General features: G+C 43.0%; 1 protein-coding gene across 1 annotated transcript in view; it reads left to right on the top strand.

Moving 5' to 3' along the window:
- The first annotated feature begins 129 nt into the window (after positions 1 to 129).
- Positions 130 to 17,979, top strand: part of LOC119174576 (translation initiation factor eIF2 assembly protein) — a 28,869-nt gene continuing 11,019 nt past the window's right edge. The window contains exons 1-9 of the mRNA XM_075895411.1: positions 130 to 360; positions 572 to 640; positions 2,362 to 2,404; positions 4,005 to 4,040; positions 8,681 to 8,883; positions 11,021 to 11,157; positions 11,342 to 11,464; positions 16,244 to 16,272; positions 17,256 to 17,360. Coding sequence (XP_075751526.1) covers positions 287 to 360; positions 572 to 640; positions 2,362 to 2,404; positions 4,005 to 4,040; positions 8,681 to 8,883; positions 11,021 to 11,157; positions 11,342 to 11,464; positions 16,244 to 16,272; positions 17,256 to 17,360 — 819 coding nt within the window. The 5' untranslated portion in view covers positions 130 to 286. The remainder of the gene's footprint in view (positions 361 to 571; positions 641 to 2,361; positions 2,405 to 4,004; positions 4,041 to 8,680; positions 8,884 to 11,020; positions 11,158 to 11,341; positions 11,465 to 16,243; positions 16,273 to 17,255; positions 17,361 to 17,979) is intronic.

Below are 17,979 nucleotides of genomic sequence, written 5' to 3'. Positions count from 1 at the left end.
AAACTAGCCGTAATACGAAACCGCGCGCAAATCGTCGTAGCACGTTTCTGATTGTTTTGCGCAAGAAGTCTTGCACCGTCTTGCACATTTGCCGTGTTCTGTGTGGCGTGTGTGGGATCGTGGTGCGATTACTCGAGCGAGTATTGGGAAGTAAACTGTAAGAGCAATTTACCGAAACAAAGCAGTGTGCAATGCAACGTTTCACCGACGCTGCTGTCGACTGTCGCTCGCTTGCCTAGCTTGGTTTCGAGTTGTTGCCTGAAACAAGCTAGCAGACGCGATTGCAATGAAGATTGAAGACGTTCTCAACTGCAATTTCTCTTCCTGGTATGGCGTTTTCAAAAATGCTACGATTGCAAGGTGAGTCGCTCACTGACCCGTCCTAGAGATGCGGTGTCCTTAATTGCTCGGCGGACGCTCGACAGTTTCGAGCGAGTGTTTTAATTATAAGAGAGCGTGCTTTAGAAGTTGGAAGATATCAAACGGCTTCAGTTGGCCTCGGTCATGTATCCTTATAAAACTTACTTATTGTGGTCAGTCCCACTCATTGAAAACCTTTTAACCTGTGCAGTGTATGCGTTCCTCTGACAAGCGAGTTCGTGAGGTATCTTCTCTCTGACGGTGTGGTGCTTCCAGGAAAGTGAGTAAATTTATTTTTAATATTTTACGATTACTATGTCTTTCGTGATAAACTTGTAGGATGTCTAATCTTTTTATAGCCCAATTTCAGCACAGTTAATGCTCGTGACATAAGTGTATCACTGACAGCTAGTGAGCGTTAATGTCACCTTCTACTTTTTTTTTCTGGGATGTTTACGTGAGTACTGTTCGCCCATTAACTGCTAGTCATGTACGTTTATTGCGCAATATAGTCGCCGATATTGTGAAAAATCTGGAACACCGGTTCTGCACTTCGCAAATAACGTTTGTAGGTCACATGATTGCCTATGTAGTGCTTAAATGTGTGCTGTGTATCACCAACAGTAGAAATCGAGTGCTGAATTGTTTGAGCGTATGAAAATGTGGAAATAATGACTGAGGCTCCTGAAGGATGGTCATTGTGAATTTATTCTTTATGGGAGGTCTCGGTTCAGTCTACTTTTTTGCTGATTCTATTTTGCATGTGCAATCGTGTACACATTTATTTCTAACTCCAAACTGTCATTTGACTATAAAATGTGGATACATAGATGAAATGAAAGAATTGAATGCACATCGACTAGTGTTCATAGACAAAACAGTTAAGGATTACCGTCGCATACAAATCGGGGCCAGCCTGATGCCATGACTTTACTCCGGGTCTTCTCCTGTTATTCTTCGTCAATAGTGCAAGCAGTGCTCCATTTATGTTAGTAGTAATGTCAGCCAACCATGAGTAGTTGATGATAAGAAAGGCATAAAGTCATACCAAGTGAATTGCTACATTATATGACCCCCGAACAGCTAGTATTCTGGGTTGCTATCATAGGCACCTTTAGTGGCTGAGAGTAATCATCGATTTGTAATGTGTCATGAGCTAGATGTTCCACAGAAGTTCACTGAAGGCAGCTATCTTAAAAATGAGGTAAGCGCTTTATTTGTTTAGCCCTCTTACCTGCTACTTCTGCAAGACATTTAGAATATAAGAAACAGGAGGTCCTTAGGTACTATCAGCGTCAAATGAACTGCTAATAGCAGTAAGCATTAGCAATGGTTTAATGCATGGCGTGCAGCACCAGCAGGCACCCAGATTCAATACGGCAACACTATGCTATCCCACTATAGTGTGCTTGTGTGCAAGATATCTCGAAGAAAGAAAATAAACTGAAACCACAAGGGCTCTGTATGCCCACGCAGCCACCATATCGGAACTAGAGCAGAAGTGAAATATTGCACTGCAGGGGGAATCTCCCAGTGTTAACAGTCGTGGTGTACACGTCTTGACGGGTGGTGACTGAACATCACACACCAAGCCATTGCTAATACTTGCCTCTGTTCACGTTTCATTCGATGCTGACAGTACATGTCCTTTCAAGTGTAAGCAAAAACCTGAAATGCTAATTTACCTGTGCCCAAGATGAATAATACGAAGTTGTGTTGTTTCTATGGGCCGGTATTAACAGCTGCATAGGAAGTAACAAAGAATAGTAAAGATAGGAAATATCTATATTTATTTTTAAAGACAACCTTGTTTACTACTCCTGATTCGCTATGGTCTGACGGTTACAGTTGGAGCCTATGACTGATTGTAAGTGTGCTTATAATTTTCTAAAATAATGAATGAGCTTTGCCTATAGATATATATGCTACTTTTCCAGTGGTTCAATGAATTTTGAAGTCTTGTGTTTTAACGATCCTCACTTTAGAATTGACATATTTCAGGGCCCCTACATCACAAAAGTATGACACAGATTCTGATGACGAGGTAAGAAGCTCGTCACTTTTAGCATATTAGCACTTGTCTGCCCCAGATAAGATCTGCATGATTCCTTGAAGATGTAACTACTGTTATTATTTTCTTGGGGTTGCTTCCAAACTGTTCTTTTGCTTTAGCACAACACAGATATTAACTGACATTACGTTTATCAAGAATATTAATTCTGCACCCGATGACAAACTGCATTGGACACTTCTCTTTGTGTAATAGAGAAAGCCTGGCCCTCTGAGCCTCATTGCTACTTGCAGTGTGCATTTAATTTTTAATATTTCTTCTTATAATGTGTTTCATGTCTGCTTATTGAACTCTTTATCTGGTAGCCCCACCACAGTAGTCTAGTGGCTAAGGTACTCGGCTGAAATCCCGGCTGCGGTGGCTGCATTTCCGATGGAGGCGGAAATGTTGTAGGCCTGTGTGCTCAGATTTGGGTGCACGTTAAAGAACCCCAGGTGGTCGAAATTTCCGGAGCCCTCCACTACGGCGTCTCTCATAATCATATGGTGGTTTTGGGACGTTAAACCCCACATATCAAACAATCAATCTGATATCTTAACTGAAATCGGTTTCGAGCTACTAATATAACTTTTGAGTTATAACACTCGATAGACTCTCATTGTCATCTCAAAATTAAGTAGCTAATTAGACATAAGTTGGTCAAAAGTTTTGCATAAGGATATTCCCAAGGGTCCATTTTATGCCGCCATGCTACTGGTTTATTTTTAATATTTAAGTAAGCACACAAAATTTTTTTTTTTAAGTGTCCTGGACATACTGGTTTAGTGGATATGGTGCTCAACTTCTGATCCACATGTCGCGGGATCAAATCCCGGTTGTGGTGGCCGAATTATATTGCCTTATCAACAACTTTTACAAGAAGCCAATTACGAAAGTATGTAAAATGTGCACACAAATATAGACAGCTTTATGGCACTCACCAATGTCTCATAATCTAAGTGCAGGAAATGGAATAGCTATAGCTTAATTTGTTGTGAAATGGCACAGGGATGACTGACAGCAACTGCTCAAAAATTGAGAGCTGAGAAAATGAAGCTCAAATAAATTTCAGCTGGAAGCTGAAAAAACAGAACTAGGAAGAAAGCTGGCTTTATTTTTCATTGGAGAAATGCAGCATTGGTGCTATCTTGAGCTCCAACCTTTATGATGATGCCAATATGGTGGCACTGTGCCAAGGGAAACCTTCAAACTTGCATTTTGCTATGCCCAATTTTCACATGACTTTTTACAACAGCCCACCAGTAAATTCTTGTTTCTCAACTTCTACTACTTATTTTGGTCAAAAATCACACTATGATGTAACACATGGTCTCAGGATTACAGAAAAAAATGATTAAAAAACTGAACATTTTGACCAAATTGACGATTCCCTTTGCCACATCTCCCCTAAAGTGAGAGTATTGCTTTCACCTTTAACTGACAAGGGTGTTTATCCAAAACTTTTAGACTGTGGGAGCACGTGTTCCTCATATCCTGAATGGCTCGTGTACTGCTTGAGCGATGCCTTTGGGCTAAGCACTCAAATTGTGACGTGTCAGCATCTTTTCCTCCGTTATTTTCTTTTCGTTTCCAGGTTGACTGGTCCGAAGCTGATGCAGACTCCACAGAGGTAACACTCTTTCGCATTCTCATTGCTTTTTGACTTTGTCTGTAAAAAATATGTCAAGTGCATTGCTTGTAATTTGCTGTAAAGCATAAAGTAATATACTCGACAGAGAATAGGCTCCTAAACCTATGAGTGAGTAAGGCCTATCTGAAGTGCATTCCTTTTTTTATCTAAAAAAAAACAGCACTGGAGTGACATAACTGAAAATGATATTAACAGGAAAATTGCTTCTGTAAACTTTAATCATTTCTTGCAAAACGTTTTTTCCTCTCTGTGCAAGAAAACAATGTCCAGTAATTTTCGCAGTATTTTCCTTTAGTTATTTCATTTCACTTATTTAGAAGATACTGTCATTACTAAAAACCAGGCAAGGTGGCAAGCAAAATAATAAACGTTTAAGCACACACAGGGAAATAATCAAATTCTATGAGAATATACAGGTGTTGATCAAATACAAAAGAGGAGAGGTAAGTATAAACAGTAATACAAATAACAAACAGTCTAAAACACCTCACTAACTGGCTAGAAAAACTGCTGTTCTTTTCATTCTTTCACGATGTTGTAATCTGCCAGCATGATTTTCAATTTCAGTGCTTAGGCCGCGGTGGTCTAGTGGCTAAGGTACTCGGCTGCTGACCCACAGGTTGCGGGTTTGAATTCCTGCTGCGGCGGCTGCATTTCCAATGGAGGCGAAAATGTTGTAGGACTGTGCTCAGATTTAGGTTCACGTTAAAGAACCCCTACCGCAGGGGTGCCTGCGCAAGTAGGCATTTGGTGTGTAGCGACACCACGAACCCGAGCTAACGGGGGAGTTTCGACTCCCTCCCACGCCTAGCCGTGCGTGGCTTTGCCGTGTCCGAGGAAAAGGGGATCCTGGGGGTTGAGCCGACGCTGGGTGATTGGACCGTTAAGGCCCCCCGGCAGAGGCAACACACCCCTTTGGCCCCGGCTTCACGTAGACGGCACCCCTGAGCTGACCCACCCAGGGGAATCGGCAGTCGCCTTTTCCTATCTCTCTCTCCCTACATCTTCGTCTTTATCTCTTACTATTTATCTGTCCTGTCTTCTACTCTCTTCCGTTTACTTCCAAACTTCCTGGCGGCTAGGGTTAACCCTGTGCAAATAGCCTACCTTGGTCTAGGTGCATTGGGTTATAGTGGCGTTGTACGGCTGGCGTCTGCAGGTTTCAGCATTTGTAAACTTGTAGCGTCCCCTCGTTGGGCTCCGTGGTGGGTGGCTGCCAACGCTGCTGAACAACATAAGGAAGACATGCATGGAGCATTCCCACTACTGTCTGATCGTACCGGCCTAAAGCCGGTACGCACCGATGATCTCACCAGAGAAGGATTGGCCACCCTGGTGCAGTATCTGGCCACCCCCTCCCGTAGGCATTCGTCAATTAACTCACGGCCCTCAGTCCCCACCAGCTGCGGAGCAACTGACCACGGCGGGGGTCAGATCTGCAAAGCAGCAGAGGGTGCTAGGAATCTCTGGATACGGACAGGCCACCATTGGAACTTGAACTTAGCAACGTTTAACGTTAGAACGTTATCTAGTGAGGGAAGTCTAGCTGTATTATTCGAGGAGCTAGAAGGCATTAAATGGGATATAATAGGGCTGAGTGAGGTTAGGAGGACAGATGTGGCCTATACTGTGCTACAGAATGGGCACGTCATTTGCTGTCGGGGCTTGGCAGACAGAAGAGAACTGGGAGTAGGGTTCCTAATTCACAGAAACATAGCTGGCAACATAGAGGATTACTATAGCATTAATGAAAGGGTGGTAGGCATTGTAATTAAACTGAATAAAAGATACAAAATGAAGGTAGTACAGGCTTACGCGCCTACATCCAGCCATGATGACGCTTCAGTTGAAAGCTTCTATGAAGACGTGGAATCGGCAATGAGTAAGGTGAAAACACAGTATACTATAGTAATGGGCGACTTTGATGCAAAGGTAGGGAAGAAGCAGGCTGGAGACCAGGCAGTAGGAGATTATGGCATCGGCACTAGAAACGCCAGAGGAGAGCTACTAGTAGAATTCGCAGAACGCAATAATCTGCGTATTTTGAATACCTTCTACCGAAAACGAGAAAACCGCAAGTGGACATGGAGGAGCCCTAATGGCGTAAATAAGAACGAAATAGACTTTATAATGACTGCACACCCAGGAGTCGTGCAGGATGTGGAAGTGGTTGGCAAGGTAAGATGCAGTGACCATAGAATGGTACGGGCTCGAATCCGCCTAGACTTGAAGAAGGAACGACAGAAACTGATACGCAAGAGGCCAATCAATGAGCTAGCTCTGAGAGGGAAAGTACAGGAATTCAGAGTGTCACTGCAGAACAGGTACTCTGCTCTTAGCAAGGAAACCAACCTTAGCGTAGATACAATGAATGATAATCTGACGAGTATCATCACGGAGTGTGCAGTGGAAGTTGGAGGCAGGGTAGCTAGACAGGACACCGGCAAGCTTTCTCAGGAAACGAAGAACCTAATTAAGAAGAGTCAAATCATGAAAGTGTCAAGTACAACAGACAAAATAGAACTGGCAGAGCTTTCGAAGTTGATTAATAGACGTAAGGTACGCGATGTAAGAAGGTATAACTTGGAGAGAATTGAGCACGCTCTGAAAAACGGAGGAAGCGTCAAAGCAGTGAAAAGGAAACTTGGGATAGGCAAAAGGCGGATGTATGCACTAAGGAACAAAGAAGGCAAAATAACTACCAATATGGATAGGATAGTTAAAATAGCGGAGGAGTTTTACAGAGATCTGTACAGTAGCCGGGACAACCACGACTTTAATACTATAAGAATTAGCAGTAACCCAGATGACACCCCACCAGTAATGATAGAAGAAGTCAGAAAAGCTTTGGAGAGCATGCAAAGAGGCAAAGCTGCTGGTGAGGATCGGGTAACATCAGATCTGCTGAAAGATGGAGGACAGATTGTGTTAGAAAAACTAGCCACTCTATTTACGAGGTGTCTCCCGACGGGAAAAGTACCAGAGTCTTGGAAGAACGCTAACATCATCTTAATACATAAGAAAGGAGATGACAAGGACTTGAAGAATTACAGGCCGATCAGCTTGCTCTCTGTAGTATACAAGCTATTTACAAAGGTAATTGCTAGCAGAGTAAAGAAAACATTAGAATTCAATCAACCAAAGGAACAAGCAGGATTTAGAACAGGCTACTCAACAATTGACCACATTCATACTATCAATCAGGTAATAGAGAAATGCTCAGAGTATAACCAACCACTATACATAGCCTTCATAGATTACGAGAAGGCGTTTGATTCAGTAGAAATATCAGCCGTCATGCAGACACTGCGGAATCAGGGCGTAGATGAAATATATATAAACATTCTGGAAGAAATCTACGGGGGATCAACTGCTACCATAGTGCTTCATAAAGAAAGCAACAGAATACCAATAAAGAAGGGTGTAAGGCAGGGGGACACAATCTCCCCAATGCTATTCACTGCGTGCTTACAGGACGTTTTCAGAAGCCTAGAATGGGAACAGTTAGGGATAAGAGTTAATGGAGAGTACCTCAGTAACCTGCGCTTCGCCGATGACATTGCATTGCTGAGTAACTCAGGGGACGAATTGCAACTCATAATTACGGAGTTAGACAAGGAGAGCAGAAAGGTGGGTCTTAAAATTAATCTGCAGAAAACGAAAGTAATGTACAACAACCTCGGAAAGGAGCAGCGCTTTGCGATAGGTAATAGTGCACTTGAAGTTGTAAAAGACTATGTCTACTTAGGGCAGGTAATAACCGCAGAGCCTAACCACGAGATTGAAGTAACTAGAAGAATAAAAATGGGGTGGAGCACATTCGGCAGGCACTCTAAAATTATGACAAGTAGATTGCCGCTGTCCCTCAAGAGGAAGGTATATAACAGCTGTATCTTGCCGGTACTTAGCTACGGAGCAGAAACCTGGAGACTCACAAAGAGGGTTCAACTTAAATTGAGGACGACGCAGCGAGCAATGGAAAGAAAAATGGTAGGTGTAACCTTAAGAGACAAGAAGAGAGCAGAGTGGATTAGGGGACAAACGGGAGTTAAGGATATCATAGCTGCAATAAAGAAGAGGAAATGGACATGGGCCGGGCATGTAGCACGTAGACAGGATAACCGCTGGTCATTAAGGGTCACCAACTGGATTCCCAGAGAAGGGAAGCGGGGTAGGGGGAGACAGAAGGTTAGGTGGGCAGATGAGATTAAGAAGTTTGCGGGTATAAATTGGCAACAGCAAGCACAGGACCGGGTTAACTGGCGGAACATGGGAGAGGCCTTTGTCCTGCAGTGGACGCAGACAGGCTGATGATGATGATGATGATGATGATGATGATGAAAGAACCCCAGGTGGTTGAAATTTCCGGAGCCCTCCACTACGGCGTCTCTCATAATCATATGGTGGTTTTGGGATGTTAAACCCCACATATCAATCAATCAATAAATTTCAGTGCTTAGAATGAGGCTCGCATATTCTTTGGCATTGTGATTAGAAGCTGTGCAAACTCACACTGCTTAGTTCTTAGTAATAAAAAAGAATGTGTTACTTTATAAATTCCTGGATTGGTGTCAACACTATGTGTGAATTAGGTACCACATTGTAACTCATCCTTGCAGATCCCCAGCTTCCCAGAGTTGGAGGAGGTAGTGTCAACTGCCATCAAGCGCCTCGGTGGTCGAGTGTTCCCCAAGTTGAATTGGAGCAGTCCGAAGGACGCCACGTGGATCGCCACAAACAACAGCCCCCTGTGCACATGTTTTGCGGACATATGCCTCCTGCTCAAGAGTTCCGACTTTGTCACGCATGACTTGACACAGCCGTAAGAAACTTCAACTGCCGCACCATCATAGGTGCACTGAAAAGAAATAGTGTAGAGTCGTGCGCGTTCAGAAAGCACAGATCAGATTGCCTGCCATGGCATCCACATTACTAAATGAGGGAGGGCTCTAGTGATCTTTGGTTAATTCAATGTCCCGTCTATCCATGGGACACAGCAGACAGTATTGAAACACAAGAAACCACAAGTCAGAGGCTCACCTTCTAATCTTTCTTTACATTAGCAAGAATGTAGGTGCACACCAGTGTTCGATGAATGTGCAGTGTTGTACTGGCATAGGAATAAAGAATTGCGTCTGATGATTGAGGCATGGCATATCGATAATAGTGGTAGAGCCTGCATGAGCCCACCGTTGATTAACTTGCGTAAAGATGAAATGAAATACCTTAACAGTTATTTTTCGCTTAGATTTCCACGTGGGCCTGATTGATAGGTTCGCATATTGCATCAGTACGCGCAGATATGTTTTTGTGGCTTCTTTCTTTTCTGCGGCAGTGCGCACTTTCATTTGTTAGTAAATGTTTGCGATGTCCTGATTTCCTTCTTCTGTCCATGTTTGCATGCTCTGTCTTTTTAGAGTGAGTATGTACCAAGTATCTCGGCTCTCTTGTTATTCTATTCTCCTCGCCCCGCCACGGTGGTCTAGTGGCTAAGGTACTCGGCTGCTGACCCGCAGGTCGCGGGATCAAATCCCGGCTGTGGCGGCTGCATTTCCGATGGAGGCGGAAATTCGTAGGCCCGTGTACTCAGATTTGGGTGCATGGTAAATAACACCAGGTGGTCGAAATTTTCGGAGCCTTCCACTTCGGCGTCTCTCATAATCATATACAGTAGAATCCCACTACAACGAAATTAAAAGGGCGCGGAAAAAATTTAGTTGAAGCGAAAATTTCGTTATAGTGAAATCGAGAAAATATAGCCCATCTGAAGTAACAAAACAAAGGAAAGTTTATTCTCAAAATTCAAAGTGTCCGCTGCCTTTTATTCTATCCCAGCGGCGTCACGACAAGATTTTCACCCACGCATAGGGAAGCCAATGTGAAAAGCAAGCTGGAAAAATGACTACAACCATTTTCGTGAACGAACCAAACAGTTGCATTAACACGTTAGCACCAGCAGCTGTCCGCCAACAAAATGCCGAGATGGGGGCAGGGTATCGTGGAGCGGTGACTTTTGCCATTTTTAATAACTACCATTCCCGGCTAGCTGATTTTGTTGATAATGCGAGCGAACAGTCGCTCTGATTAGTTACCACACTGGTCAAGCGCGAACAAAATGATAAGCATTCAAATCGGAAAATGCATCGTTCTGCAGATGCACCCAGCAGCTGCGCGAAGGAAACCATGAACTAAGCATCAGCTTCGGATCGTCTGCAGCTATACAGTAAACCTAATCTTTAACATTTTGATGCATTTTCAGGACCTGAAAGTACGTCGACGAAGTTTAAAACACGCCTCGGCACCACCAGAAACTACCGCAGTTCAACAAGCATGAACGCCGCCATTGCTCGATAGTGATGTCAATGAGACTGCCCTGCTTTTGCCAGTGACAAAAGCAGGGCAGTCTCATTGTCATCGCTATCAAGCAATGGCGACGCTCATGCTAGTTAAACTGCGGTAGTTTCTGGTGGTGCTGAGGCGTGTTTTAAACTTCGTCGACGTACTTTCAGGTTCTGAAAATGCATCAAAATGTTAAAGATTAGGTTTACTGTATAGCAATAAATATCTGAGCCCAGAATCGCATCGTGAAATTTCGTTGAAGCGGGACGGCAGAAGAAAAAGTGTTCGTTGTGGCGACAATATTTATGCATTGCCTCCTATGGACTGCTTACGGGGAACCGTAAATTTTTCGTTGTAGCGGGAATTTCGTTGAAGCGGCGTTTGTTGTAGTGAGGTTCGACTGTAGGGGTTTTGGTACCTTAAACCCCACAAATCAATTAGTCAATTATTCTATTCTTCTCTTCTTTCTATATTGTGTGCATGTAAAAAACCCTTAGGTATTCTGACCATCTGGTAAACTTTTTTTTATTTCACCTGTAAACAGTTAAGATATTTAGGCAGCATTTGTAAATGTGTTTTTTTAACTTTCCTACCTGGTTCGTTGCTTCCCCCGTGCCCAGATTTAAAGCTTGCACAGACTGGAACAAGGGCACAGACATTGAGAACCTCTTTCAGTATGAGCTCATCCTGAGAAAGTGGGTGGAAATTGACCCAAGCACAGAGTTTCGATGCTTCGTGAAGGACTCTGTTTTGATAGGCAAGTTCTTTTTTCCTTACTAATGGCACTGCCGATGCACAGAGCACGTTGCTCGTCAATGTAAATAGAGAACAAAAAAAAATGTCCACTAAAAGTATGCATGTACTAAAAAATTACTAGATTAATCACCACTATAAATATGTGTCACACTGTTGACAGGGATCTTTTGTCTTTTTGTTTTCAGGCATTTCACAACGAGATTACACGCACCATTACTATCACATTGAGGAGCAGGAGGCGAACATTGTTCAAGACATAATGTCATTCTTTCACGAGAGAATCAAGTCGAAGTTTGCATCTGCCTCATGTAAGCATCTGTCAGTCATTATGTATACTTCAAAAAAAAAAAATTCAGAAGCTTTCCCAACCTAAATAAGTTTGACATCTGCATGTTTGACCTGCTAGAAGTGGAACAGCTGCGTCATTTGCGCCATTGTTCGCCAAACTTGTTCATCAGTGCCATCATTTGCCAAACCACCCCTGCTGCGCCTAACTTGTTTTTCAGTGCCGAACTGCATCGCAGCACCCGAATTTAGCCCTAAGGTATGACAGCCATGAAGCCCCGGACAGGAAAACATGGTTGAAACGTCGTGCTCTCGGTGTCATCGAAACTGTTATAGTTTCGATTCCTTCAAGGCTGTGACCTCTCGAATAGCAGCTGGGAGCCTTGATTTTAAGGGCACGGTTGTGATGGATGGCGCGCATGCTGTCGATGCAAACATCAGTGTATATTCTTTTTTATGCTGTGTTCTCAACACGATGAGACTGTGCGAAAAGAGTGTATCACACCAGCGTTTTGTATAGCTAAGCAATATCGTATCCAAAAGAGTTAACTGCCAGCTTTTGTGCCACATTACAATTTGTTGCTATCGCATTAATTGCTTCTTCCTTGCTGTGAAACTGATTTTTCTTAACTTAATTCTTAACGTTAAGAAAAAATTATGATTATAATGGTGCTCAAAAGAACTGGAAGTGGTGTCCTGTTCTTTGGAACAGCCCAGCAAGAACTGGTGCACAGGATTTCTCATCGAGTACACGCGCAAATTCTCACTCATTGCGCCGCTGTGCTCTGTTAGACGGTGCTTATCAACTCAACGGTTGATGCTCGGGTGTTAAGGCTGAAAGAAGGGGCAGCTGCAAATAGCTAAAGAAGTCACTCTCACCGTAAGGGCGAAGCAGTGAATGCAATAACAACAAATTATAATATTATACGAAGTAAAACTGCGACCTTACTGTTTGATTCTGATCTCACATAACTCTACAAAGCGCTGCTGTAAGACAATGTGGCTACGCCAGGGAGAGCAACACTTTTCGCGTAGTCTCTCTGCAACGAGTGTTGTCTGTGTACTTAATGTGTATATTATTTTTTGTTTGTTGTGTTATATTTATCATATATTCTTATTCCCATTCTGCAGAAATGCCGTAACGAGATTGCAGTTTTTGAAAATAAATAACTAAATTAATAAAAATGGGAGGGAAGCACATACAAGTCTATGCGAGCCGATGGCTGATGGCGAGCTAGGGCATGCATCAGCGATCGCTATCGTGCCTTTTGAGGCAATGCTCAAACTTGCTGATCTTGCATCAACCCACCCCGCTTGTCTTTTTATGCTCGTTCAAGACGGGCGGGGTGGTAACATCGCCGTGCTCAGGAGGCCTGCTTCGATAGCAGGCCTCCTGAGCACGGCGATGTTACCGAATGCACTCTCTGAGCGACAGCAGAGATGGGCTGGCTTGTTTGATCTCTGCTTCAGCGAACGTGGCTGAAGCAGAGATCAAACAATAGTAAGGGTGTTAAAATAGTAAGGGTATTGCACAATTTAGTTTAGTGTTTGAATAACGCAGCATCAGACAAATGTTGCTTCATAAGTGCTGTGAAATGGGGTTACATCTTCTCTGAACGTTCTCTCTGGCTGCTTCAAGCTTTCTTTAAAAGGCCTTTTTGAATGCTCCAAGATTGCTACAAAAGGCACTTTTGCAACCCGCCGCGGTGGTCTAGTGGCTAAGGTACTCGGCTGCTGGCCCGCAGGTCGCGGGTTCGATTCCCGGCTGCGGCGGCTGCATTTCCGATGGAGGCGGAAATGTTGTAGGCCCGTGTGCTCAGATTTGGGTGCACGTTAAAGAACCCCAGGTGGTCGAAATTTCCGGAGCCCTCCACTACGGCGTCTCTCATAATCATATGGTGGTTTTGGGACGTTAAACCCTACAAATCAATCAGTCAAAGGCACTTTTGCCTGCTCCCAGGTCTGCTACCAAACCCTTGTACTCTGTTCCACCCCTGTGCTATTTTTCTTTCTTTCAATAGCATTAGGCTATCCTCCCTCCAAACTTTTTCCTTCATGCATACTGTTAATTGGACCTTTGCCTATGTGCTTGGCAGTGAAACACTGCAGTTGCTGCAGGCCGCAACGACTGTCCTGCATTCATATCCAGGCAATAGTAAATTGTGGCAATGCAAAACGACAGATGATTTAGGTTAACGATTAGATGTTCATATTAGAAACAGGTGATTTTCAACAAAGCAATGTTTGAGATAACACCCGTTACACTTAAATCTCACAATAGTGAACCTCAGTTTTAACAATTATTGCAGATTAACGACGTTTTTGAAATTCCCCCTTCAAGTGTTTATTAGTTTGTTGTAAAAATATTTTGCTACTACAAATTTCAGAATACCGAATGTTTCAGAATACTGTATCGAATATTGTCCCCCTTATATCTCCGCAACACTTCAAAACAAGGAATTTTAAAAAGTTACTTGCGACTGTAAATATAATGCCCAGCTCCATAACTGCCACTATCAACCTCATCATCTGAACGCCCACATATTTCCTTTCTCCATGGCCCGCCCTAATCAAATGTGTGATAGCCCTATTGCCATCATCATCGCCTGGTACTCGTGTTTCGCCTCAGGCTTCACCCCTGTGCCTTTGTTTTTGTCAAGCAGCTTTACCTGCTGCTTGTCACACGGCTGTTTTGTAGCCCTTTGGTTGGTGGTCGAACGTTCAAGATGAGCTGTGGATGCATCACGAAAGAAGTTCTACCACAGTGACAAACGTGATGCGACTATCCTATGGGATGAAGTCGTCCATGATTACCCGTGCATGCTTTACTAAAGCTCGTACACTACGCACTCTGCGTTCATGAGCCATGCACGTGAGCTTAGCTGACGACTGATGAGATCCATACCATCTGTCGTGATAAGAAAACGTTGACGAGAGCAAAGATAACAATGAAACAGCACGTGCAAACCATCGTGAAGAATTCGTATTTAAAGGCGAAGTACGTCAATTTTTTTTATGATGTCAGAATAATGGTGCTTTTATGTTCCCGAGACACTCTTGTCACCCAACCGATAGTTAAAACGCTCAATAAATTTGACAATAAGTAGCAAAAAATCACAATACTGACACTGAAACCTAACCGAATGCACTTCCACGTATGACGTAATCCTTTGCCCCCTGCGGCTATCGGCTAAAACACTTATGCTGTTATGCTGAATTTGTGGCGAATCCTGTGCGGCACACTACACAACACCACTTTCCACCTATCGCGTGCCCATCAACACGAAAAGACAAATTGCATGTTCAACCAAAAAAGTGCCGGCCGAAACCACTCAATTCTTAGTAGACAAGCACACTCTGCAGTGGCCCATTAGTTCCGTCACTGCCGCTTTGCAAAAGTCAATGTTACACACACAATGTTGCCATTTATTCTGGCAAGCGAGGTGAGCGGTCACAAGCAAGCTATAAATTTCATTTGAGAAGAATCTGCGAAACTCTCAAGCCTGAAATTTGGCATGAGTGACCCAAACGTGCAAATAAACATACCAGTGAAATTCATTGAAATCCACTGACCTCGAAAAATCGCCGCAGTTTGCTTTTAACACCGATGCTTCACAGTGTGTGAGTAGGATATGCAGATTTAAAAGATCATCTTTCAGGAGTCAGGCTGCTCACATCAGGATAGATTGCGTTATTCCTAAAATAAACATGCTCTGGTTCCGTAATATTTCGTGTATGTGTTTTTTTGTGTGCGCTTATTAGAGCATAATGCAGTTGCGAGTGTATATATAGCCCAGGTTGGTGACTTAGGTGCTTGCATTTACAAGTTTTGTGCGATTCTTAATACCTTCGTCATGACTTTTCAAAATAAGAATGATTTTTAGCAGTTCCTTGAGATTTATTGTATTGGATTTCACTAGTTATAAGTTAAGTACACAAATATGCATGTGAACGACGCACTTTGAAGCAGTGTGTCTCTGTACACTTGCCATCGCCAGCCTTTTTTTTTTTTTCTCATATGCATCATTACTGCAGCCGCTGAAGCCTGCAACTCGGCTACACTTGACAAGCATCTTCACTTTGGATGCAATGAAATTGTTCTAGGCAGTTCTACTTCCACCGTGTCATCTATTGGCATTATGTGGCCATGCGCGCGTCTTTGTCATTTACATTACGTACCATGTTGGCTTAGTGTCTAAAGTGTCACTGTGATGAGCACGAGAAAGCAGGTACACATTATAGTCGATGTGGCTGACAAAATGAAAAAAAGATCCTCGTTCAGTAGCATTTAGATGCACCTTAAAGTACAAAAAAAAATTGTCCTATATCCAGGTGAATTCATTATTCTAAGATTTTTACTTCGACTTAACAGAACAACTAATTACAAATTAACATAGATGTTTTGCCACCTCTGTGGGTGGCATCCTCAGTATACGCTGGCAACAAATCAGCAGAGGTTGCTCAGTCCACCAGCCATAGATGCCCTTGTAAACATCCAATTGGGGGCTACGCTTGTTGCTACAAGCTGATGTGTCGCAACGAATGAACCACAATTCCAGGAGTTTTTTTCCATGTGGGTACATGCACATGTGAGGTACATTAAGAGTACCCCACATTTTCATAGCTAATGCGGCAGGCCCCATAGTCATGCAGTGCTTTTAGGACGTAAATGTTTCAAACTTATGGTGATTATCTAACAACTTCCTAAATGTTTAATTTTGTTACAGTCCTGAGCAGTGCATGTGATTGTGCCTTGATTGTTGCCACTCGCAAATAAGGATTGTTTTGCTTCGTCTTTGCAGATGTGTTTGACGTATACAGAAAAAGAAAGGCAAGAATTTATTATTCAACTTCTTGTGACATGTTCGATGGACATAGTTATCTTTAAATTGAAATGCCCAGCTTTAATATCATGTAATGGCTCAAGTCATGCAGCTAAAGTGTACCTTTGTGTGCTTCTGAAGCTGTTTTGCACTATTTTTCGCCATCTTTAGTGGTCTTTTTTTCCCACAGTGCCGATAAATATTGAGAAATTTAGTTTTCAACTTCACTTGCCTCCTAGCCCCTTTTTGCCTAAAGATGTAAATCTTACTGGCTTATATGTTTGCCCATTTTAATATTGTGGTTGAATAGAACTATAGTATTATTAACATAGGTGTAACAAGTTATGAGATATGTACTTAGAAGCTAATGTAAAAGTTAGCTCATCATGCTTTATTAGAGTGAGCATTCTGCCACTGTAGGGAAATCAAAAATGCCATATCCATCTCCCAGACAATATTGGCTTCATAGACACCAATCTTTGTTCGGTTGAACCCGCCAATTCATCAGCATGACCCCGTGTGCTCATACTGGTCACGGTGTTTACGATTTCAAGAGCAATGAAACATACATTAGCAGTTTAACATTGTTCATGTGCCATGTATTGGCATAAGAAGCTGTAGACAGGGCATCAGAATTACCTTAACACTGCTTCAGGAATGAAAGATAATTGACTGATTCTCGGACTGTCCCAGGTTGTTCTTGCTTTCTCACCGGAGTCGTCATAGTCCAATTTCTTTTGCGTAGCCATTGTTGCAATCAATATTTTTTTATTATTATATCAACATGCAAACTTCTGAATATCAGATATAAGGAATATGGTATTTTTTGTTTTGCATGTCGGTTGCATAGTGACGAAATGGTTCAACTCTGTGTAGCTATTTTTAGTATGGTCCAGCCAGACTATCGTGTTTTGACAGTATTGAACGATGTGTTTTGTTGCGCATAAGCTAACAACTTTACTTAGCCATTTCTCTGATCGACTTGCTTCAGGATCTTGTAAAGCTTCTCGACTTCAATCCGTTTGGCGCTCATACTGACTCCTTGCTCTTTGATTGGGAAGAGCTCGAGAAGTACAAGACTGAACAAGCTCCTAAGGTGAGTGCTGTACATTCGTAGAGGTTCCTTGCTGCAACGATTACTGTTTCCCGGCCAAGCTGTAGTGGTTTAAAAGTTTTGATACCTTTGTAGTGTCATAGAGTAAGATCAACTTTGTATTTACACTTGGCGAACTGAGTGGCCGTTGCTGTAACATTGGTGTAGTGTGGTCCAACACACTCATGCACCAAAAAAGTGGCACTCGTTTGCAAGTACACGTGTGCATGGTGTGGCAGAATCGTAGCTTCACACAGAAGTCGCATCAACAGGTGTCGCACTGGATGTACCATACCAGACCAGCAGCATGATGGGCATGATTTACTTTGAGAAATAACATCCTGTTACGATTAGTGCTAAGGCAACACGTTGGTGGTCGAGCTTGTTGAGGCAGCCCTAAGCTTGTGAAAGGTGTGGTTCATAGAGACATTCTGGAGGCTGCGAATCTAGTATGTCTATGACGTTTATACTGGGATTGAGTGTGTGACAGTAAAGTATCTCCAAGCTAGTGGTGTGATACAGATGGCAGTAGGACGCAGAGAGTGCTTACGCACGTTGACTTTATCTTGGTGTTGAACTGTTTAACATGCTTCCCGAGGCTTACCCTGAACTTGGACGTTTG

The sequence above is a fragment of the Rhipicephalus microplus genome, chromosome 5 (genome assembly GCF_043290135.1).
Source record: "Rhipicephalus microplus isolate Deutch F79 chromosome 5, USDA_Rmic, whole genome shotgun sequence".
NCBI lineage: Eukaryota > Metazoa > Arthropoda > Arachnida > Ixodida > Ixodidae > Rhipicephalus > Rhipicephalus microplus.
This window is presented reverse-complemented; position numbering and strand designations above follow the sequence as displayed.